This window comes from Cyrtonyx montezumae, unplaced genomic scaffold, assembly GCF_038088225.1.
Source record: "Cyrtonyx montezumae isolate F1298 unplaced genomic scaffold, pur_monq_1.0 scaffold_19, whole genome shotgun sequence".
Classification (NCBI taxonomy): domain Eukaryota; kingdom Metazoa; phylum Chordata; class Aves; order Galliformes; family Odontophoridae; genus Cyrtonyx; species Cyrtonyx montezumae.
Genome location: NW_027071925.1, coordinates 8,187,345 through 8,209,136, shown reverse-complemented (window position 1 = coordinate 8,209,136; position 21,792 = coordinate 8,187,345). Strand labels below are relative to the sequence as shown.

The 21,792-nt window shown below is 41.8% G+C and overlaps 2 protein-coding genes across 2 annotated transcripts in view; one reads left to right on the top strand and one right to left on the bottom strand.

The window, feature by feature from the left end:
- Positions 1 to 1,683: 1,683 nt before the first annotated feature.
- On the bottom strand, positions 1,684 to 2,933 carry LOC136048132 (cytochrome c oxidase assembly protein COX11, mitochondrial). The gene is made up of 4 exons (XM_065735635.1): positions 2,712 to 2,933; positions 2,485 to 2,634; positions 2,238 to 2,363; positions 1,684 to 1,983 (listed from the first exon to the last, which is right to left on the bottom strand). The coding sequence occupies exons 1-4, from the start codon at positions 2,931 to 2,933 to the stop codon at positions 1,801 to 1,803; spliced, it is 681 nt and encodes a 226-aa protein (XP_065591707.1). The 3' UTR covers positions 1,684 to 1,800.
- A 3,477-nt stretch (positions 2,934 to 6,410) lies between these two features.
- Positions 6,411 to 21,792, top strand: part of STXBP4 (syntaxin binding protein 4) — a 42,081-nt gene continuing 26,699 nt past the window's right edge. The window contains exons 1-15 of the mRNA XM_065735530.1: positions 6,411 to 6,498; positions 8,631 to 8,704; positions 8,890 to 8,985; positions 9,226 to 9,295; positions 10,105 to 10,179; positions 11,644 to 11,729; positions 12,353 to 12,482; positions 12,971 to 13,103; positions 15,481 to 15,587; positions 15,872 to 16,055; positions 16,934 to 17,012; positions 19,636 to 19,730; positions 20,207 to 20,303; positions 20,718 to 20,830; positions 21,471 to 21,557. Coding sequence (XP_065591602.1) covers positions 6,431 to 6,498; positions 8,631 to 8,704; positions 8,890 to 8,985; positions 9,226 to 9,295; positions 10,105 to 10,179; positions 11,644 to 11,729; positions 12,353 to 12,482; positions 12,971 to 13,103; positions 15,481 to 15,587; positions 15,872 to 16,055; positions 16,934 to 17,012; positions 19,636 to 19,730; positions 20,207 to 20,303; positions 20,718 to 20,830; positions 21,471 to 21,557 — 1,494 coding nt within the window. The 5' untranslated portion in view covers positions 6,411 to 6,430. The remainder of the gene's footprint in view (positions 6,499 to 8,630; positions 8,705 to 8,889; positions 8,986 to 9,225; positions 9,296 to 10,104; positions 10,180 to 11,643; positions 11,730 to 12,352; positions 12,483 to 12,970; positions 13,104 to 15,480; positions 15,588 to 15,871; positions 16,056 to 16,933; positions 17,013 to 19,635; positions 19,731 to 20,206; positions 20,304 to 20,717; positions 20,831 to 21,470; positions 21,558 to 21,792) is intronic.

Genomic DNA, 21,792 nt, shown 5'->3' with positions numbered 1-21,792 from the left:
GAAAACGAGTGCAGATAGATGAAGACTGTGAAGGGAACTGGCTGATCACTGAGGTTATATAGCTTGTTTCACTGTTGGGATGTGCTCAGTATCAGTGCAGACTTTGGGCTTTCCAACTCAGGCGAAGGCAGACTTCTAAGACAGAACAAAGAGAGACAGAGAACTTCCAGAATCAGCTCACTTTCCAACAAGACAATGGAATAAAAACAACTGAGGTAAGTTCATGGTTTCTTCCCCTAGCCTGGATTCTAAGATTTGTCTTGATGACCTGGTTTGATTAAGGATTTATTACAAGGCTTGCTGTTCTGTTCCCTTGGATACATTCTGCTTGTGTAGGATCCACATTCTGCTGGATAAAATGTATTACAGACACGACAGCACTGAGGGTAGCTTTAAAACTTTAATAAATACACTGTGAAAGCATGACATACTTTCATCCAGAATCTTTTTAAACACACGAGGTATTTGGTACAAAAATGCACATTAAAGGTAGCACCCATGTGTTTTCAAAGGGCACCATTCTTATTATTACCATATGCAAACATAATTGAGACTAAGGCGAGTTACCATACACTTAATGCATTTTTAGTCTTAAGAAACCAACATCAGTCTTACCCTGTAGGTTCCATCCACTGAAAGGAAGAACTGGCCTAGTAGGTGAGATACTGAGATTAACTCCTGTCTGAAAACGACTACATCATTTAAACTCAGCAACTCAGACCTTATTTGCAGGGTTATGATAAAGTGTTATTATCCCTTCCCCCCAAGATAATGACAAAAAGTTAAGTTAGATAAATACAGGCTTATGTGTTCTGGTGGTAAAGAGAGAGTACTGATCAACTGGTGCACTTCTGGGCAGACTTCTTTGGACTTAACCTCTGAATGTGGATGACATCCTTTATGTTTCTGAGGAGCTGCCTCTGCTGGTCATTTAGCCTGTGACTCAGAGCAGCTGCTTTTGTAATGTTTCTCCCTTCAGAACTTTCCTTACCCAAGTCTAGCTTCTCTTGATGTAGAGGTGCCCGGTGCACGGCCCTTGCAGGAGTGAAAGAGAAATCTGTAGCACTGCTGATATTTTAAACGAGTTTCCTACATGGCAGCTATGCAGGAAATCTATAAACAAAATAAGATTAATTCTAAGTCGGATGTTTCTACAAGCAGTCCACAGATTTGAAATGCTTATGCTTAAATTATTGTTTCCCCTCAAACAACAGTTCTAGAGCAGTCTGCTCTTACCAAATGAACTACTGATTCAGTAATAATTCAAGGAGCATCACGTTCAAATCATCCCATCTTCCTGTGCAGTGGGAAGGCTCTGAAGCAACACAGTCAAGTTGTGAGTCCGTGAACTGATTAAGGAAATTGCTCAACTGAGAAGTAAAAACTTTTCACTGAATAAAGGTAAGTTATTTTTCAGAGCCAGCAATGCAATGTTAGATATTTAATTAACTGATTTGTTCCTCTGTATTTAAATATTTCAATTTATACTTAGCTTTAAAAAATCTGCCTCATGGAATTCATTGATCATGTATCATCTGATAAAGGATGACTCTGAGACAACCGTCTACTCCACAAAGAAAGATACCTTTTTTTTTTCCTGATGAAGTACTGTTCCTAAGAGGTAACGTCCCAAGTGCACAAGCTTAAAAAGGAAGCACGTTTCCATAATAGCAGCATGTGCCCACAGCAGTTTGACAACCATATTGCATCTCTCAGTGCTCCTGCAGCTTTTCTTTCTGTAGAAACAGCTTCACAACTGATGGTCAGGGAGCTGAAGTCAAACTGAGCAGAGATTGCTCGTTACTGATACCCAGGGAGCGGTAAATGCTGTCCCTCCTTTGCTTCAAAAAAGGTGTAAGAGAGGGTGATCAAATCGACTTTAGCCATTCTGGGGTCCTCTGCGAATTCTGGGTCAATGTAGAAGAAGACAGGCATGTCCACTTCCTCATGAGGATTCAGCCGCTGTTCTTCAAAACAAAAACACTGCAGGGGGAGGGGAAAAAAGAAGAGACAAAAGCTGTGGTGTGAACTTCCTCTGCAGAAGTAAGGGAACGCTTCATCTTTTAAACTTTCATTCCCTGCACATCTCTGTAACCTGGGGAAAGATCTACTGTACAAGCAAGAGGACAGAAAAATAGCATTCATAATAGTATCCAGGATTGAAATTAGAAGAAATTTTAGACTACCAATTCACATGATTGTGAATGAAAACGTGATTTCCGCTTTGCTCGCTTTACCTGTATCTTATTGAAGTACTGTCCAGCTTCGAAGGGCACCACGTTGTAGGTAGAGATCCCAATGATCGGTTTGTCCGTAGGGTTTATCGCTTTATAGAAAGCCAGCGCGGTCTCTCCGGGCACCACCTGCACGACAGAAGCACACAGTGCCCGCTGCGGCCGCAGCTCTCCCCTGGAAGGCTCTCTCTGTACGAAGCAAGAGCCCTCTGCGCCAGCAACGCGCCGGATCCCGCCGGCACTCACTCACGTAGATCTCGCTCTGCTGCGGTCGGAATTTCCACTGCAGCCCCGCGTGCACGTCCGCGTTGAACGTCACCTTCAGCACGCGCTCCCGCACGGGCCGCATCTCCTCCAACCGCTCCGAGCCGCGCCCCGTGCTTCCACCCAACCCCGTCGTCTGTGGACGGAAAGGCCGCGCTCAGCGCCCAACGGCGGCGGGAGAACGGGGGCCGGGAGGGAGCAGGCCGCGGCTACCTGACAGTACAGGCGGTACAGCGGCACGGCCGCGTACGACGCGCCCACCATGCCCACGGCGGCGGCCGCGATGTAGCTCAGCACCGTCCGATTCCGCCGCCGCCACTCCTCCTCCTGCCGCCGGGTGAACGGGTTGGAGCTCTGCAGCCCGCGGCTCTGAGGCCTCGCGGCCCTGCCCGGACCCAGAGCCCGCAGAGCTCCGGCGCACAGCCGAGCCGCCATGTCGCCCTCAGTCAACTCTCGCGAGAAGTGGCGCGATTCTTCCTTGCCCGCGCTCAACTCTCGCGAGAAGAGCGGCGAGGTTCGCCCCTCCCCGGGGCCGCCTCAGCGCGGCCGCGTGGGGCGGTCCCACTGAGGCGTGTGGGTTTCCCGCGTACTGAGGTAAAGGGGGATGTGGGGTCTTTGTCCAGCGAGTGGGTTTGGGGCGATGCATGAGAGCTGTTTGAGCCACGGTACCCCCGGGCCGGGCTGAGGCCTGCGGCCGCAGCCCGGCCCGGGGTTACCGTGGCTCAAAATGAGTTTTAGTAAGGCAGCTGGGCCTGTGTGTGGGAATACACCGATTATGGGATTGTAACGTGAATAAAACGTGTCTTGGTGATGCCTTCGCTATGAAACGATCTCCTTCCCAAAGGTGACAGCAGTGAGTTTGCACAGAAAGGGATGGGAGCTCCCGTGCTTCTCATGGATGTCTTAGCCCTCCGTTTGAGTTGTTTTCCTGCAGGTAAAAGCCCCGTGGAGAAGTCCCTTAAGGCTCCTAAAGCTCTGAGATCATGCTTGTGAGATGTATAGTTCCCTATGCCTACGTGGTGACTGCAGGAGTGTAACTGAATGGAGTCGGTGTGTTGTGATGTTTTCAGAAGAATAAGAATGATTTTAATGTCGTGAGCTGCTCGGGAGCCATGCCAACAGCATCATCAGATCCGTAATTAAACACAGGCAGCTCTGGGTGGACTGTGTCATGTTTACTGTGTTCATGCAATAGAATCCAACCTGTGGTGCTTAGAAGCATCACGAAGTGATTTGGCATAGCATGATGATATCATTTTGTGAATAACGTGGTCAAATCTCATGGACAGAAGAACCTAATGTAAAGCATTAAAGGAAGTTAGCTTCCTTTTTACTGGACTGTAGAGAGGCAAATGGGAAGAAGGGGTGAAAGGGCGTGTAGTGCAAAAATACACCATCCAATAGTTTTGTTTTGTATGGTGCATGTGAAGTGCTTCCTGTAAATGGGCAATGAACCACTGTATTCCAGAAACATTTTATGTCAGATAAGGAATGAACGTGCAGTTTGTGCACATAGCTGCACTGGAGGGTGCAAGGCTGGAGTGTTCTGTGCTCGTTTCAAACTTGGGGAGACAGTGTCAGTGTAGAGTGCTCCAAGGACACAGCTGATTAAATGCTGATGGAGATTTGCCTAAACTGAAATAACATGTTCCTGTTGTATGCAGGGTTACCCTCAAACCATTTGTGCTTCTCCCTGATGACCCTGTTCCTCAAGCTTCTTTCCCCCACGTTTGCTGTTCAGCACATAATTATATGTTTCTTTTAATCTGTATGATCTAATCAACAAGATACATTTTTGAATAAGTAGTGATTTACAATACATCAGAAGAAAGAGTTTGTTGGCACTGTGTAATTCTGCATCCCACAGCTGGGTCCTTTGTGGCACAGTGAATTTTTACCTTGTAAGGTTAGGAACCTAAAAAGTTTCTGTTTGCATCATTTGCTTAAATGGGGTTTTCATAAAAGCCCTTCTGAATTTGTGAAGCTCTTGTGAATCTTGCTACCAAAAGTGCTGCAGATCTTTTTATCATCTGCTGAATCTCCTGCCCATGGCAGGAGGAGGTTTCCAGGTGTCACAGCGTTCCCAGCTCTTCCTGGAAGTGAAAGGGAATTTGTATTCCACAGAGTGCACTCTTGAAAGGCAGCAAGCTGGCACCAGAAGCGACCCCAGTTTTCTGTATGGCTCTTTAGGAACTGTAGGATCAGTGCAGCAGGATTTTAAGGTAAAGAGGGGCAGAAGCCTTGGAGAGCAGCTCAGGAAGCTGCACGGAAGGGTTTTCTCTTGAAGGAATGGAGGAGCAAGTTTCTGAACAAAGGAGGGCTGCTTTCCCCTTTCTGCTTTGTCAGTTTGTTGTAGCTCACTTGGGCTTTCTGCCTTCAGCTTTCTGCCTTGTGTGCTGGGTGTGCAGTCCGAGGGCTGACCTCAGAATTCTTGATCACGGTATAGTGTATGGCTTGTAAGCAAAAAGACTGTCTTCCTGGAATGCCCACGTGCTGATAAAACCACAGTTACTGTAACTTTAACGCAAAAAAAGTGCTGGAGCTGAGGATATGCATTCCTTGCATAGCCAAGCCATCTCACTGCGGCCCCAGACACTGACAGATGCTGTCTCATGGCAAGGTGACGCCCTGCTGCAGGGGGGACTCATCCTAAAGCCTTCAGCCAACGCACAGTATTTGATCTTCGTTTTATGCTGCAGTGCTCTCGAGATACTTGAGGAAGTGGGGGATTATAGGAGTGCATTGTGATGCGAATGTGGTGGAAAATAGTCGGTAATTGATTTGGGCAGCTCAGAACTTCGCACATCGGCAGAGGAACTGAGTCCCACAGCAGGAGTGAGCCTGAACTCTGCAAGTTGTGCTGCGTTTTCTCTTTTTTGAGTGTGGATATTCCCAGTGCAGCAACAGAAAATGGTTCTGTGTTTTTGTGATGCTCCCTTGGGTTTGTCAAAAGCAGCGGGTGCTGCAAACCTGCCTGGCTGTCCTGGCAGCTCTGAGATGAAGTGCTCCTGGAAGTGGGCACGGGATGGGGGGCAGTTCTTGAGACTCATTTGGGTTAAGAAGGGTTAAGACTCTGAGCGACCAATGACAAGTTAAAAGTCCGTGCTGTTTTGTTGTTTTAAAGCCTCAGGAGTAGAAGGGTCACAGGTTGTTCTCAGATCGTTTTTGTTGGAAGATGTGACTTAGAGTATCTTGCCTGCTTTTCACCTCCTGACGCTATAAAAGCCATCGGGATTTTACTAACAAAATGAGATCAACTCTTCCACCAGTCTGCTTGCGTTTACTAGTAAAACGCATTAGCGTCCATTCCTACTGGAAACAAGTAACCAAGTTCTGGTTAACTTGTGTCTGCTGCATGTCGAAGGGCTAAAGATGGGGTTAAAGCCTGACAAGGGTCAGTGCCGTGGTTGGCAGTGCAAAGTAATAGCATAAAGGCCTTTGTTTAATGCTTCCGGCCGTCTGCTCTGTGGGCTTTCCCTTTTGTGCCGGCTGGAGCTGACCCAGTTTGCTGTGTTACAGAGGTCAGGAGTTACTGCTCCTGACCTTGTTTGTAGGGAGCACATAAACAGAGAACTGGAAGAACACGAGTGAATAAGTTTAATTATTTCCCTTGGGTGCTGCTGCTAAATATAGCTCATGTAATCACAGCTTTAGTAAATGCAAGTGACTTTTTCCCTCCCTTGCATTTATCAGTCTCTTTAAAGTTGCTACAATGCTTGTTTTGAAGGAGAAAAAGTAAACAGTACCTCTGCAGCTGAATTAGTGCATGTGACGCAGAGGGTTTCAGAGCAGATTAAGCAGGCACAGACACTGTCTGCGGCTCTGTCTGATTTTTTTTGGCTAGTGGCAGAAATCGTCCTGCACATAACCTTCATCCTCTTGGCCTGGGGAGCTCTGCTGGGTGCTGGGTGCCTTGCTGCTCCGTGTGCAGGATGTCTTTGCTCTCACCTGGAGACGAAGATGAACCAGAGCGTTTTGATGGTCTCTCTCTGCTGTACTGGTATGCTCATCCGTTCGGTTCTGCTGCTGTTTCTTGCCTGCTGTCAAGGGAAGTACCCTTCAGCTCCTTCCCAAGATTTAGCTGTTTTCAGCTGCTGCTTTCTGCTCAGAAAAAGCTTAGAGGTTATCATTTAGCTTCTGTGTTAGTGTGAAGTCATGGCTCATTGTGGCAGGGTGCTGCTGTCCTTCGGTATGTCTGGCTAAGTACTTTGTAGATGTAAGCAGCATGTAGTTTCTGAGGAATCCAGAGCAGGGAAAGGTTCAGAGCCACATGTTCTGCTCAGTGTCCAGAGGTCTGAAACAGAACTGTCTGCCTCTGTGTGTGGTGGTAACGAAGTAATAGAAAAGAGCAGCTGAGATTTTGTTTTAATTGCCTTACTGGAACGTCTGCACAGAGCTCGGTCTGCTGGGGGTCTGGGACTTGAATTTGTGAGTGCAGGTTTTGTCTGGACACGTGTGTTTATTTCTTCTCTTGCCTCGTGTCTGTTTCCCTCTGCCTGCTCGTGTTTCTGTGTGACTTCCATAGCAGAGTGCAGCAACATTTAATTGATTGTTTAATTTGCAACTTTTCCTACAGAGAATGCTGAAATTGCTTTCTGTTACTGCTGCCAGTTGGTTCGTAGTCTTTATTTCCTCTCATAGTGAATTTCATTTAAGTTGGATCTCTGTTGCAAGCATTGCTCCTGGAAACGTAGCTCTGGGATGCATGGATGCATTCTGTGTGATGTATTCTGTGTCTACACTTGATGAGATACCGTGATCCTATAGCAGATACTCTGTGAGCTCCACAGCCTTCCAAGATACTGAGGACTTAAAATCTGAGATCACAAAAATGAACGGTGTAAAGTTGAAGCCCAACATCTGTGCTTGTTTTTAGCTTCTCTTTTTTGGAAGTCCTGGTTAAGTAATGATATTCTATGCACGTGTTGGGAGAGCTTTGCTACTATTCTCACTTCACTAGTGCTTCAGAAGATAAAGTGCAGTATTTTAGGTGGACCAACACAGCAATATTGTGTGATGAAATGAAGGAAATGCAGCGTAACCGAGATCTCTGTTACTGAAAAGGATACGTGTTGAATAATGAATGCCAGTGTGTGGGTCTGTGCACTGCGTGAGAGACAGAACAGTGGTAATAGAGGGCAAGGCAGGAAAAGGATGGAAGAGTGATGATTGGGTTGCTCTTAGGTGAGCCTTTCCTTTTGATATTGCAAATACTTGGGTATCTGAAGTTCTGGGACAGACCATTGTGTTTTTAAGTGCTTACCCCTCGATGAAAGCCTGACTGGTTCTCTTGCACCACAGTGAATGAAGTTGGCATGTTCTGTAGGACGTGAATTTCTCACCTGGTGCTGGAATTTGGGCATGTTTGGACCTTCTGGATTTTTGTCTTCTCTGGCATGGCACATTTTAGTGACACGTTCTGCAGCTTTCGCAGAAATGTGGGGTTTCAGGCTTGGAGCTGAAGCCTTGTGCTGGATTTGGTGGCGTGGGAGGATTTGGGTCACTGTGTCCTCCACTTTGATCTTCTTTTCCCCCCCGTTAATGAATTCTACTTGTTCCATTTCACTTCAACATCATGCTCTAGAAAACACTGCTCATTATCTAATACAGAACAAAATGTAGGTCAGAGCAGGGAAACCTGAACAGTGCTTGTGCTTTCTTCAGAAGGCATTCAGTGAGGCTTTTCCCAGAGTGGTACAGGGAAGGACAGAGCATCTGTGATGCACTGGATTTCCTGCCATAGTTCACCTAAAAGAAAAATCACCCATTTCAGAGGGTAGAACTCCTCTGGATTTTTCTTACCACGTTACATTCCCAGAGCCATGTATTTCTGATGGGATTGTGAATATAGGTCTCCTTTTGTTATAAGCAAAGTGGGTTTCAGAATTCAGCCTGAAATGCTTTTGGAGAAAAAGAAGTAAAATATACTTTATTTTACCATTAATCTCAGATTTCTGATGAGCAGATTGGATTGCCATTGGAAGGATCAAGTAGTAATGCAGAATTGGCAAGAGGGATGCTTTGGATTTGTGTTGGAGTTACAAACATGGTCACCATCATTTCTTCTGTATTAACTTAGCTTTACACACATTGATTTATGAGAGATTTAATGACTCTCATTTTATTTCCTAGGACAATTATGGGCCCTCATGGAATCAACCGAGCCGTTCACCGCATTTCTTTCTCTGATTGTCAGAATGGATTAGGTAACTAGATTGCACATTCTGTTGACTCAGAGGAAACCAGAGCTAAAAGCACCTTGTGTGCTTTCCTAGTTCACGCTGAAATCAGTACAAGTTTAATTCATCTGTCCTTTATGAACATGACTCTAAATCAGTTCAGCACAGTAGCTGGAATAACCATTTTATTGCCTGTTTCTTTTGTTGCACAGGAGTTAAAATAATTGGAGGTTACCGAGCACAAACAGCAGAAGATTATGGGATTTTCATAAAGAGAATTCTGCCTGGAGGAGTTGCTGCTGTGGACAGTAAGTAATTTATTTATTATTCTTTTGTTGCAAATCTGCTGTAAAGAAAAAACTGTCAAAATGAATCTGCTTTATTTTACCATGCCAGCTAGGGTATCTAAAATGGTGTGATGCAGTCCGGATTCCTGAGACTGCAACTTACCTTAAATACCTGAAAGAAAATACCTTTTTTATTACCATGATATAATGTGTGCACCACTTTCCTGTTGGTTGATGAATTGTTGTTGCTGTCGTTGCAAGGTCGTTTGCTTGCAGGAGATCTCATTTTGGATGTCAATGGAGAAAACCTAAGTGGAGTAACCAATGAAAGGTACGTGTGTGCTGTTGATGAGAGGCTTATGAGAGCTTGGAATCCTCCTTGGGATTTTTTTGGACAGTACTGACAACTGATGAAAGCTCCACTGAGGTCACTGGAATTGAACTAGCAATGAATTTGTCCTATAAATCTAATTATACAAAACCATAATGGAAAAGCAACAGGAGTTTAAATGCTTTTGTAATGACAGAATAAGTCTGTTTTGTGATGTTGTTTATTGGATGTGTGTGTAAATAGCATTAGAAGATATTAAGCCAATATTTTTATAAGTACATGTTGATTGAATACTGGTGAGAGTAAATGATGCAGCTAATGAGCATCACTGTAATGGGACAATTAAGAGATGTTGCTTAGAAAAAAAACATAGAAGTGTTTCTGTAGTTGGAGCACCAGAGATCAATGTGGAGTCTAGTTTTGGAGTAAGATGTAGATTTAAAATTCAACATAAAATTACAGTGTATGTTGCTGAGGGAAATCCTGAGCAATGAAACACATCTGAGCAATGTTCTTCCTCTGACATAGGCTGTCAGTTCTGAAGGTCCAGGAAGACAGTGGGATGGACCAAGGAGAGATGGGGACAGAAGGGTGGGAAAGAGAAGGCAGTCCCGGGTTATTCCTGTCAGCGCCTCACCAGTCACTCAGACTCACTCAGTTTTGAGTTGTGCTGCTGACAAGCTTTTTTCTTTGTATCTAGCTATTAAAATTATTAACTACATTAGGAGTGTGTTCATTGTCCCTTGATGTTACCCATGATCCCTTGATCATACCTTGATGTATTTACTTAATTATTTTTTCCCTCCTAGGGCTGTAGACATCTTGCGAACAGCTTCAGCTTCTAATCACATGTCTCTGCTGGTTGCCAGGGATGAAGAAGCAAAGTAAGAGAAAAAAGAAATCCTCATTTCACCTCCAAACTGACAAAATCCAGTGCAGCACTTGAAGTTGAAGGGACCAGGGTTGCACATGTTTTTCTTTCAGATTAGAATTAATCACAGAGTAGCAGCACGTGTCATGATGTTCGCTGTGATATTTGACAGCAGTATGTTTTCTTAGAGTCCTGGGCACTGCACTTCTTCTGAAAAAAGGCAAATTTGGGTATTGATTCTCCTCAGAGTTTTCTTTTCAGTCCCTAATGAGCTCTCAGTTAGTTTGGCTAAGTAGTTTGAACTGTTCACTGCTGCAGGTTGTCCAAAACCTCCACTATAAGTACATTTATGTTAAACATTGCTTTAATCTTGTTGTCTAAAGTTAGCCATGTAAACCAATACTGGCATGGAATCCTAGGGAATGTTAGCATCCACATCTGTATCCCCTTCCAACTTAAATCTCTGGAGGAAATGGCTGTTACACAGCTGTATTTGACAGTCATTGCAAGGGTAGCTGCTGTTATTTACTGTTTGTAAAATGCTCCACTTATCTCTCTAAAGGAATGTGCTCTAAATTCCTTTAGTGTTTTGTCCAACTCACCCTTCTTCCTTCTTCTCCTTTATTTTTCTGTCTGGCAGAAATGTAAATGATTGCTGCAGCCTCCAGTCCAATCTCCCTTTTTCAGCCTGCCTAGATATGTGAGGTGTACTCTTAATCTGCTTTCATCTAAAGCATACTGACCTAGTTCCCCTAAACCCCCTGAATAATTAAAATCCATCAGTCCTTTTACCTTTCTGGTGATATGCACAGGATACTGTGCCACTCCGTGCAGTCCCTCACTCAGACACTTCTGAGTAAATGAATTGTGACTTTACATCCCTGTGATGAAGGCTTTTGATTTACATTTAACTGGGTTTGTGTGTTTTCCCTGGGTTCAGCGTTATTCAATACATGGTTTTTATTTATTTATTTATTAAGCAATACATCCAACAGATTTCAGTAACTCTGCAGCCACTGTAATGACAGGGGAGCTACTATTTTCTGCTATCAGTTATGTTTGTCCCCTCTCTCTAACAGTGTAATATTAATTGATGATGTTCCTGGCTTACATCTTTCTCACTTTTTATATTTTTATGTTTAGATTTTTTATTATTAGGTGCTCAGATTATTAATAAAATATGCTTTTCTATTAGACTGCATTCAGTATTAGATTAGTAAGGAGTTGTTTCATTTTCTTTAATGCATGTACTTCATGATACATCTCTGCTGCTTTTTCTGCCAGTTTGTTTTAATAGGTTTGCAAAGAGCACCATTTTTATTTTTGATGATCATTGTTTTTCAGTAGTGTACCTGACTGTGTTTTCCTTTCTGTAGAAGAGTGACTGGCTATTCAGCAGAGGTGCTAGCAAATTTCAAAGGGTGCATCTGGAACGAGTCCCAAGTCCTGACAAAGAGGATCTTTTTTGTTTCCACAGGAAGGAATTCCTTGACCTGATGGATAAATATGGCTCTCATAGTGACGCGTATTCTGCAAGAAGTTCTCCAACACAGCTGTTAGCTGGTGAGAGATTGCTTCCTGCCCTGACAGAATCTTGTAGGGCAGAATCTGTACTTTTGTGCACTAGAAGCCAGCACTGAGAGAGTTTGTGGGAAAGGTGCACTAGTGCAAGAGAAAGTCAGACAAAACACATTTACACAGGACTTCAACATTTACTTTGTAGTCTGAACATGTAAATTAACTGTCAGATTCCCCAGCTCTGCTATGTATGTTCTACTGTCTACTGTCAGCAATTAATTAATTGTGTAAACAGTGTTTGACATTTGTGGATGAAAAGTATGACAACATTACGAAGTCCTAATAAAAGTTTGAGCTATAATACCACGTAGGATGTCTGTACACAGCAATTACTGCACCATTACTCTTTTGGAAAGTCAGTTGTGAGGGCTTTTTTGCACTGAATTAGAAAAAAAATCATCCTTTGCTCTGGTGCAAAGACTTATTCCTGGAATGCTGGCTGCAATTCTTAGCTGTGTAGACTTTTAACTTTCTTCTGGTTGCCCAACTGTTTATTGTTTCCTGCTTCCTAACATGGAATTAGTCCCACCGAACCACTTAAGTGAGTTGAAGCTTTGTGCTTTTTCCCAAAGGTGTGTTTTACTTCTCTTTTTTTGTTATCCTTCAAGGAAAACCTGTGGACAGCCTTTCTTCAGGATCATCCTCAAGGTCACAGAGTCCTCAGTTGCCTCCAGAGGACGTTGCCACCACTGTCAGCAGAAAAAATTCTGTGCCAGCAGCATCACCAAAAATTGCAAAGTAATTCCCAAAGCTGATTGTATCTCCCTTGTGCGAGCAGGAGTTGAGCTCTGAAGTGCTTAAAATTACTGTATTTTAAATCCCATAATACCATTGATAACATGAACTATCATATTCTAGAAATTATTTTACTCCTTTATTGTTCATGTGGTAAAATTAGATTCATCAGGTCAGCTGTTCTTCTTAGTGTCTTATAATGAGTGAATGCTTCTGGTTCGTGTGTACCTGGGTGGTCTTTGGATATCTATATATATTAGCAAAGTTTAGTCTTGCACAATCATATAGTGTTTCCTTTGTCACTCCCTGCAGTAACACCCAGAGTTACAGACTTTGTAGTAAGCAAGCTGTGTAGTGCTTCAGCATTGAGATTCCATCCACTGGTTATGGCTGTTACTGTGATGCACATCTGTGAAATCAGCAAGCTCATCACTATCATCTGTGAGTGTCTACACCTGTGAGATAATTGTACATTTTCTTTCTCTTTCCAGGGACAGTGCATTTCAGATCATCTCTGTTTGCAGAGGAGCAAGCCTGGGTTTGGATATTGTAGGAGGAATTGACAGAAATGAAGGGCCTTTGGTATACATTCAAGAAATCCTCCCTGGTGGTGACTGTCATAAGGTACATGAAGACCTTTCCTTCTCACACTGTTGAGTCCCCTGTAATTTTGCCTTCATTTTGTATGAAATTAATTTTTGTTTCTCCCTGGATAGAGTTATCTCATTGCACCACAAGCATGGTTACCTCATAATAAACATATAATTTGAGTTTCTGTGAGGTACAGATCTTACTCCCCATTCCACATAGGAGAAACTAAGAAAGCAATATTTTGTGAGAGGTTATATGATACAAGGTAAATCAGCAAGGAGGGGACGGACCTACAAACGCATTTGTTTTTCTCCCCTTGGACTTGGTTTGCCTGAATCCTTGTCACTGGAAAGCATTGTGTTGGCAAACCATAGTGCAGTGTATGAGTCGGTACTCCTTGCTGTTTGCATTTAGTACAAGTGCAGTATGTAAATCAGGAGAGCTTGTAGGTTGAGAGAAATAAGCAACAGAACTGTCTGGTTCAAGTACACACAGCTGTTAATCTAAGTGTCTCCTTGTCATCCTGTGTTATTATGGTTATTTTGATGTGTAGATAAAGCAGTGTTTGCCATCTGTCAAGCAGGAGGGCACGGGTTAATTTCACAAGCAGTGAATTTTGCTCCGAAATAGTCTTAAACTATTTCTGATTGAATATCTTTAGATTAAGGTTAATCCTAAAGGGCAGAGATTGAAGGGAAAAAATGTCATCTCTCCAAGATTTCTTTCAATAGATAAATGGTAATCCTTCTTCTCTTCTTTCCTGCTGTTTTCTTTTTTGCTTTTGAAACATTTTTCTCATTGTGTATAATTTAAACTACTTACAGTCTCTTGTGCTTATAATTGATGGAGGGAGACTGAGCTATGAGCATGCAGTAGCTTCTGATGTTGGCAGTGCTAGAGGTAGTTCCCCCTTGACCGTTTGAGAAACTTCGGTGAGTGCACTTTAAATCTCTGCCACCGGAGGGCAGCATTGATATTATCTTTTAACAGAAAAATGACAGCAAATGTAACAAAGTGCTGTCATACACTGAAATGACTGAAGTTTAATGTATGAGAGCACACCAAATTATACTAGTCTAGAGAAGACGTTTCAATTCCTATGAATCTTCTGTAGTTTGGTTTACACAGTCAGACTCCTTCTGTGATTCATTTTTTAAAAAAGTAAGAACACACTCATATTATTTTATGTGTATTACTTTGCACAACTGTCTTGACTGAATCTGTAACTGTAGGCATGGCTGATGTGCAATATGAAGGTGAATGCCATGCATTTCCAGTTAAATTGTTACAACTTGTTTAAAAAGTGAGTAAAGAAAGTCTTATATTGGTGAGAAATCTACCCACACATAGTGAAAGTTCTGCCGTGCAGTCCCTGAAACAGAAATGTGATATGTTCCTGTGCTGGTAGAAAACTTGCAATGAATAATTCAACAGAAGCACAGAGTTGGCAGTATTATTTCTGTGGTTGCTCTGAATGGGCATGTCCTAACAGACAGATCTGCTTTCCCTATTAAGGTGAATGTAGCTGGGAGGTCCCTGAAAAGTCCTATTAATAGCCAAGAACATCTGATTCTTGAAATACTGATCAGTCCAACTCTCAGCTGAGTTAATTAGTAAGAAGTTTTCTCTAGTCATATGGGTTGTTACCTCTTGGTAAAGGAAATGTTATTCATGGCTTATTCTTTTTTAACAGAAGTGTGTCCCACGCTCCAAATTTCTTTACACAACTTCACCAAAATCCATTCTGTTTCATGAGGCTTTTATCATGATTGTCATCAGCGTGATTAAATAATTACCATAAATTTAGAGAGCACAGCATCGGATTTTGTTTCTCACTTTAAAAACTCCAACAAAACAGAGGAACCTCTGATAGGTTTATGAACTTACATCCTTGGACTGTGAGAGCTTAGGTCCGTGCTCACCTCGTACTGTGTCTGTGTCAGTATCTGTTGTGATGCCTTATCCCTTTTTGTAATTCAGGTGGAGAACCGACTGTGTTTGAGTACAGGATGATTTCAGAGGAACTCTGTGTCATTGGGAAGTTTGCTATCCTGAGAAGGCTGAATTGCGTTGACAGATTTGCTTAAGACAGTTTAGTTTTAGAACGTATGCAGTGGAAGTGTAAACAACTAATTAGTTCTATTGAATGAAGTGTCTATCCTCCTCTGTTAATCAAGGGATAGAGATCTGCTACAAATACTGGCTATATTGTGTGAGCTGCTTTTAGTCCTTAAATTTCCTATGCTGTTACTAAGGAAACCAACAGTAAATGCTGGGAAATGTGTAGCTGTTGTTGCTATTTCGTGTTGTAGCTGAGCCAGAGATGGATGCTGTGATTGTGCAGCTCTTCCTACAATGTTAGTAGTTAATACAAAATGTGTGGTTTTGGTTTTTGTTTGTTGTGGATTAGGATGGACGGCTGCAGCCTGGAGATCAGCTCGTTTCCATCAACAAGGAGTCAATGATTGGTGTGTCCTATGAGGAGGCAAAAAGCATCATCGACAGAGCCAGGACGAGGTATCTGCCACTGCCAGGCAGCTAGCTCCAAAATGGGCTGCTGGGCAACGTGAAATATTGGGGTGCTGTGAAATGCTGCGTGTGCTTAGGAGGAAACTCGAGGGATGTTCATGGCTTTGAAATATTCAGCTGAAATACTGTCACAGAAGGAGACTTGAACAAACCCTTTAGCTGTTTAAAATTGGCAGTACTGGGAAAAATAACAGTTTTTTGCACTAGTAATATGTTCTCTTATGGATAGAATGGTATCTGGCATGCTGAAAACTTTTTAACTTTAATTTTAGGTCTGAAAGTTTTTGTGAGATAGCTTTTATAAGACAAAAAAGTATTCCCAGCTATTCAGAGAGTCTGCAGCGTCCTTCCAGTCTCGTGACATCTTCTGCAGCCTTTGGAGGGCAGCAGGCCACAGGCCCCAGTCCTGCAGCATCCCCTAACGCCAAGCTCGGCTCGGCGCTCCTGCCGAGTGCTGTGAGTATGCTTACTGCTCCTGCAATGGTCTTGTTCCAGATGTCATTCCAGTTTCAGTGTAGAATTCTTTCAAGACACGTTGTGTAACAGCAGAGTAACACTGATGAGAGCAAAAGAGCATTGTTTGACTTATAATAAGATCTATTAAAGTTAATGCTAACTCCATCATGGTTACAAAACTCTTTCCTTTTCTGTGGGGGTAAAGCCTCAGAACTTGAGATTTGCAAGTTATTCAGTTTTCTATCCTGGAGTTGAAGTACATGATGGTTTCTGGTGAGTACAGAGCAGTCTCACAAGTTACAGTTCTTCCATGTTGAAGAAATCTTTGCTTAAAAGTCAGCATCCCAAAAAAAGGTGAAGCTTTCTTTAGTTTGGTGAAGTCACAAGCGTTTAAATCCATACAGCTCACCCTTAACATGAGTAAACCATGCTCAGCAGAAGAAATAGCATTTTTTTCTGTTATTGTCTGTATTCTATTTTAAAAAAAAGCCCTTTTGAAAGAAAATGAAGTGTTTCCTTTGAACAAGAAAGAGTAAAACATTCCCTGTCAAACAAAGTCAGAATGTGATTCTCAATTGTTTTCATGTTTGCACTCAATTTTTACCCACTTTTTTTTCCTGTCATAAATGTAAGCATTAAAGCATGAAAGCTGTACTGTTTTTCTCTTTGAGAATACTCCGAACCCATGGAAGGTTTTGATAAGGCCCTGGTCTAAGTTCTGGTTGTTGTACCTTCTCACCATGCTTTGCATTTTCTGCTGGAGTTGTTTTAGTCTGCTCAGCCCTATTTTTCCCTCTCTTGGTTTCATGTGTCCTTCTGGTCTGCCTTGTGACCTACTTAGAAAATGGTGTTTCGTGAATTTTGATTTCCTTTCACAGATGGAAACTAGAGTCAAAATGGAAGAGCAGTCTCCAATTACTGCTGCAGAGAGCAGTCCTGCTGATGTACCTGTTCATGGTAAATGCTGATTTAATTCCCTGTCACCCTTTTTTTCTTCAGTATTTGTCTTAACAGAAAATTGTACATAGTGAGATTCCTTAAGCTTCTAAAAACAGGAATATTGCACCATTTTTATAGTATGAATCAAAGATCAATGGATTGTGCCATAACTTCTGTCAGATATAACAGCAAACAGCTGAAACCAAACAAAAATGAGTGATCACAACATTTGCTATATAGCAGTAATGATAACAGAGTCAGTAGAAACCAGATAATGAGGATGCACATATAGATCAAGATTATGTTGCCATAGAAACTGTGCTGTCTGGATTTAATGAAATTCTGTGGATGTATACTGCTAGCACATTTTTTTAATCGAGGCTTTGGAAAAATAGAAATAATTTGCAAACCTCTTAAGCACTATTTAAATTAATAACAAATAGAATGCACATGAGTATATTTATATTTGAGAGCCGTTCAAGCTAAGACTGCAGTCACACAGAAAAATGTTTTTAAATACATGTTGTGAAGGCAACAATAAGGAAAACTAGAGAGGTTCCAGAATTTGGTCAGAACCAAGTCTAAACTGAACAATTGTAATTCCTTTGAGGCACTAATATGCAGTGTATAAACAGTGAAAACACAGAGTTGATCATGAGGTCCTCATGTAAAATGATAATAAAACTATCTCTGTGTGAAAACCTCAACTGTATTCTGGGCAGCAGTCCTTACTAATATAATGTCAGTGCAGCAACGTTTGTCCATCTTATCACTCTTCCCCCTCAAACAAAAAGAAGCATGCATCTTATCACTCTTCCCCCTCTAACAAAAAGAAGCATGATTTGTGCTTCTTTTTGTTTGAGGGGGAAGAGTGATAAGATGGACAAACGTTGCTGCACTGACATTATTTAAACTGTACCTGTTTTTTTGTGGTCCACGTTAGATACCCTAATTCTAGATGGAACAGTCCCCGTAGTGCAAATCTGATGGGTTTGTTTCCTTCCCTGTGAAGGGTGAGCTGACAGTGTGTGAACTTTTGATACTGGAAAGGCTGTAGTGTTGAGAACACCTGGAGTTTAATGATCACAGTTCTGTCATAGTTAGTGGTGATTAAAAACACCGTGATTAAATCAAAAGCATGAGACAAACAGCTGTCGCTGGATATGTTCAGAACTGGAGACTTGTTTAATGTAATGCAGTACATGAGAGCTTCACTGTTGCCTAAAGAGAAGAAGGCTGCAGTTTGTCAGCCTCCCTGAACAGCATAGCTAACAGAGTAGAAAGCAGGAAACCTTGCAGCTCCAGCTTGGAGGTTATTGTTGCTTTTCACTTCAGCTGTGGCTGGTCCTTAACCAGACCTGCTACTTCTCTCGTGCTGCCCTTTTTCAAGAATAACCTTGAAAAATTGAAGTAGTTTTGGATTTTTTTTGAATCGCCATAGGAAAAATCAGCATAATTTTGAGCAATTCTTGCAGAAACTCATGCACGAAAGTTTTATCATTCTGAGTTGAGAGTGTGCAATTCAGCTGAGGTTCTAGCCCGCTGTCTTCAGAATTTAATATAGAGTGTGAGAGGTGTTAGTGTCAGAGATTTTCAAGATGTTTTGGTTTATGCTTTTTCTTGGCATATAAAAAGGATGTAAATTACTTTTAGCTTGGAAACAGATTTACTTTTTAAAATTTCACAGTATACAAAAACTGTGTGTGGTTCCTTCTGTCCCTCTAGGGAGAATCTCAGTCTGCTGAGTCTTTTAGTTTTCAAATGGTTAGTTATGCTTTGAGTACTTCTCCCTATATTATAAAGTTAATATATTAACACTATTAATTAGTTAATATATAGAGTAATAATTCAGATCTATATTATATTTATAATTAATGAATGAAAACAAGTATTATACTTTTTCTCTGCAAAAAACTATTTGTTGAGTTTGTATGATATCATACATCCAAAAATAAACCCCAAATAATTGATGGATGGTTGTTCCTTTCTCCTGCTCTGTGTCCACATGGTTCCAGCAGTTGCCTCTTCCTGTGCTGTTGTGTTCACGGCTGTGTCTGAAATGTGACAAGGCTGTAGCTGCATTTCTCAGCTTCCTTTAGAACTAAGAAAATGCACTGTAATGAGTTAGTTAATGCCACTTGTTAAGATCATGCAAAACTGTTGCATTTCTGACTGAACAAACTGGAAGGGAGGTGATGAACACTTGGAGTACAGCACTTAATGGGTGGCAGTCCTTGGAAGAGTCCCTCACCAGAAAAACCTGCTGAGGGTGCTCCCTCCACACAGCCCTTTCTTGGCAGCAGGGCATTGCCTCTCCTCCCACAGTGTTCTCCAGATCACTAGATGTGCTCTTAGGAGCTGCTGATTGTGCTGAGGGTTTGTCTTGAAGGTCTTTCTCAGAATTCACAAGTGTGTTTCCCCTCTGTTTCCAGAGTTACACTGTGTAGATCTGAGAAAGGAAAATACCACAATAGGCCGTATGCTTGATGAATCACTTGGATTACTTTGGTTTCTCTCTGCTAATTGACTAGTTGTAATTTTTTAAAGAAAATTTTAAATTAATTTTAGGTATTGATACTTGAGTGTTTCAAAGCAAAAACTGCAACCGAATCATTATTGCTTTTCTTTTTTTCCTCCTCAGTCATTGCCCCCAGCCAGAATGATGGCTACAAGCTGCCAGCAAGGAGGGCTTTCCTAAACAATACTGTTCGTCTCAAAGCAGAAAACCTGGAGAGGGTAAATAGAATCTTCTGAATTTTCCTTCCTCCCTCCTTGTAATCCATGTAAAACATTTGGAGGATATTCCTAAGTTGACAAAACAGAAGGTATGAATTTCAGGCATTGCACTCACTGTTTGAGTAGCTCTTTTGGGTTGTGGGGCAATATTTCATTTTATATTTTGGACAAGTTACTGTTTTTGTTAATCTAATTACTGATGAACTCTTCTGAGAATCTGAACGTCCCTCAGGATTTTTAAGAAAGTTATTAAGGACAAAGGGTTTTGCTTATTCTGCTCATCTGTATTCAAGGTTAAATAATATCTGAACATCTCTCAATTAGAACAAAAAGTCACAAAGAGTGTCTGGAATAAAAGTGTAGTCAGTGAGAGTGTACTGTGACACAAAAGCTCTTTGAAGTGCAGCTCTGTCCCCGCAGTCATTATCCCTGCTCCTTTTGGTGGTTTTTCTCCAAAATAAGTTTTTTCCTTCCAGGCACTGAATTATCTTGGGATTCAGCCCTCAGTTGAGCAGCAGCAAGCCCTAAGGCAGCAACTTCAGAAAGACTCTAAAGGAACAGTGTCTTTTGGAGGTAATCATTTCTTAATTACCCTGGAAAATAATGAAATGTATGAATATAGAAATGATAGATAATAACTGTTAATGTATTCTGTCAGTGTTGGATCGCTGCCACAAATAAAACAGTACTTCAGGCCAAAAACCTTCTTTTATTTAATAAGAATATGCCTGAAATTCTGAAATGAAATGTAGAGAGAAGAAACTAACCTGACAGGGTTTTGCTTGGTCAGTTGGTGATAACCAGGAGCAGCTATTACGCGCAGGGAGACATGAGCTTCCTTCTGCAGGCTTTCTTCCTGTTGGTTCTGGCAGTGTTGGTAGGTGACATTAACAGCTTCAGAGTATTTTTCTTAAACTGAGACGTATTTCCAATGCTAAAACTGATGGCAGTTTCCTGAAATTCATGAAAAACTGTATTGTTTTTCAGATTTTATTGAAGTTTCAAGGAACCTGTTCTCTGGGCAGCTGAATACGAGGGATGGTGGCCCAAGACCTGTGACCTTTGGGTCTGATGAAGTTGCCAATTTGTTGGATTCACAGGTGAAGTATTTGTGTATGAGTGTTTGACTGTTGGGAGGAGATTATTGGAGAGCTTAACAGGTGAGATTATTCCAAATGTTGGGCAGGTTTTTAGCACAGCTCCGTATCATGCTGTGCTTTAAGATAACCTAGTTTCTGTGGAGCTTTTTAAAGCAACCTACTTTGCAGAAAGCAATTCACATAATGATGATGTTGTAAGTACAGACAACAGTGATTTGCTGCTACCTGTGTGAATAATCAACAGTTCTGGGGCCCAGTGATTTGCACTGCTGCTAAATGGAGTGTCAGTGTATTCTGGAGGTAATTTAGAAGTGAAGGGGTATATTCGTAGCACAGGAATATTTCAATACAATAATGTGTTACTTAAAACACTGAGGAAAACAGAGACTGCTTGTGTTTTGTTCATGGCATTTTGTAGTGGTTTTGTTAGTCCTTTGAACAGGAAAAATACTCATTCCTTGATAAGCTGGTTGGAATTTTCTTAAAAGTTCTTTGTGTTTTCAGTAACGTTTCCCAGAGCTTTAAATTGTTTTCAAGTTATCTTCTCATTTTATTAACGAGCCCTTGTGAGGTTGGGTGTTAAGGACTGTGGGAGATGCATGCAGTGCTGGTTTTTAACAGGGCCTGATTCATTCTGCAGTTCGTAACCTGGGATTCTTTGGAGGATGACGTGGAAAAGCTTAAGACAGAAAGAAATGAAGCTTTAAAAGAAATTAGCAAATTAAAGGTAATTATTAATTTCATCTTTTATTAGTTTAATCAAGAGTGGAATTTTTGTGTACTTCACTGCTTTTCTTTTGAAGCTTATGTTGAAGTTGTGATGAAGAAATAAAAGGGCAGAGCAAACTGTGTGATGCGTAAAGATGGTGTGCTCACAGCCTGGAGAGCGTGAACTTTGTTACACGGACTAACACACTTAAATCTCATGCACAGGGAGCTGAGATGAAGCAGACGTTTCACTG

Bases quoted from the DNA above. Each gene is read 5' to 3' on its own strand.
- LOC136048132 (XM_065735635.1), bottom strand. From the start codon at position 2,933: ATGGCGGCTCGGCTGTGCGCCGGAGCTCTGCGGGCTCTGGGTCCGGGC. The intron at 2,635-2,711 runs GTAGCCGCGGCC...TTCCGTCCACAG, and splicing joins TGTACCGCCTGTACTGTCAG to ACGACGGGGTTGGGTGGAAG. The intron at 1,984-2,237 runs GTAAAGCGAGCA...CTCCCCCTGCAG, and splicing joins AGTACTTCAATAAGATACAG to TGTTTTTGTTTTGAAGAACA.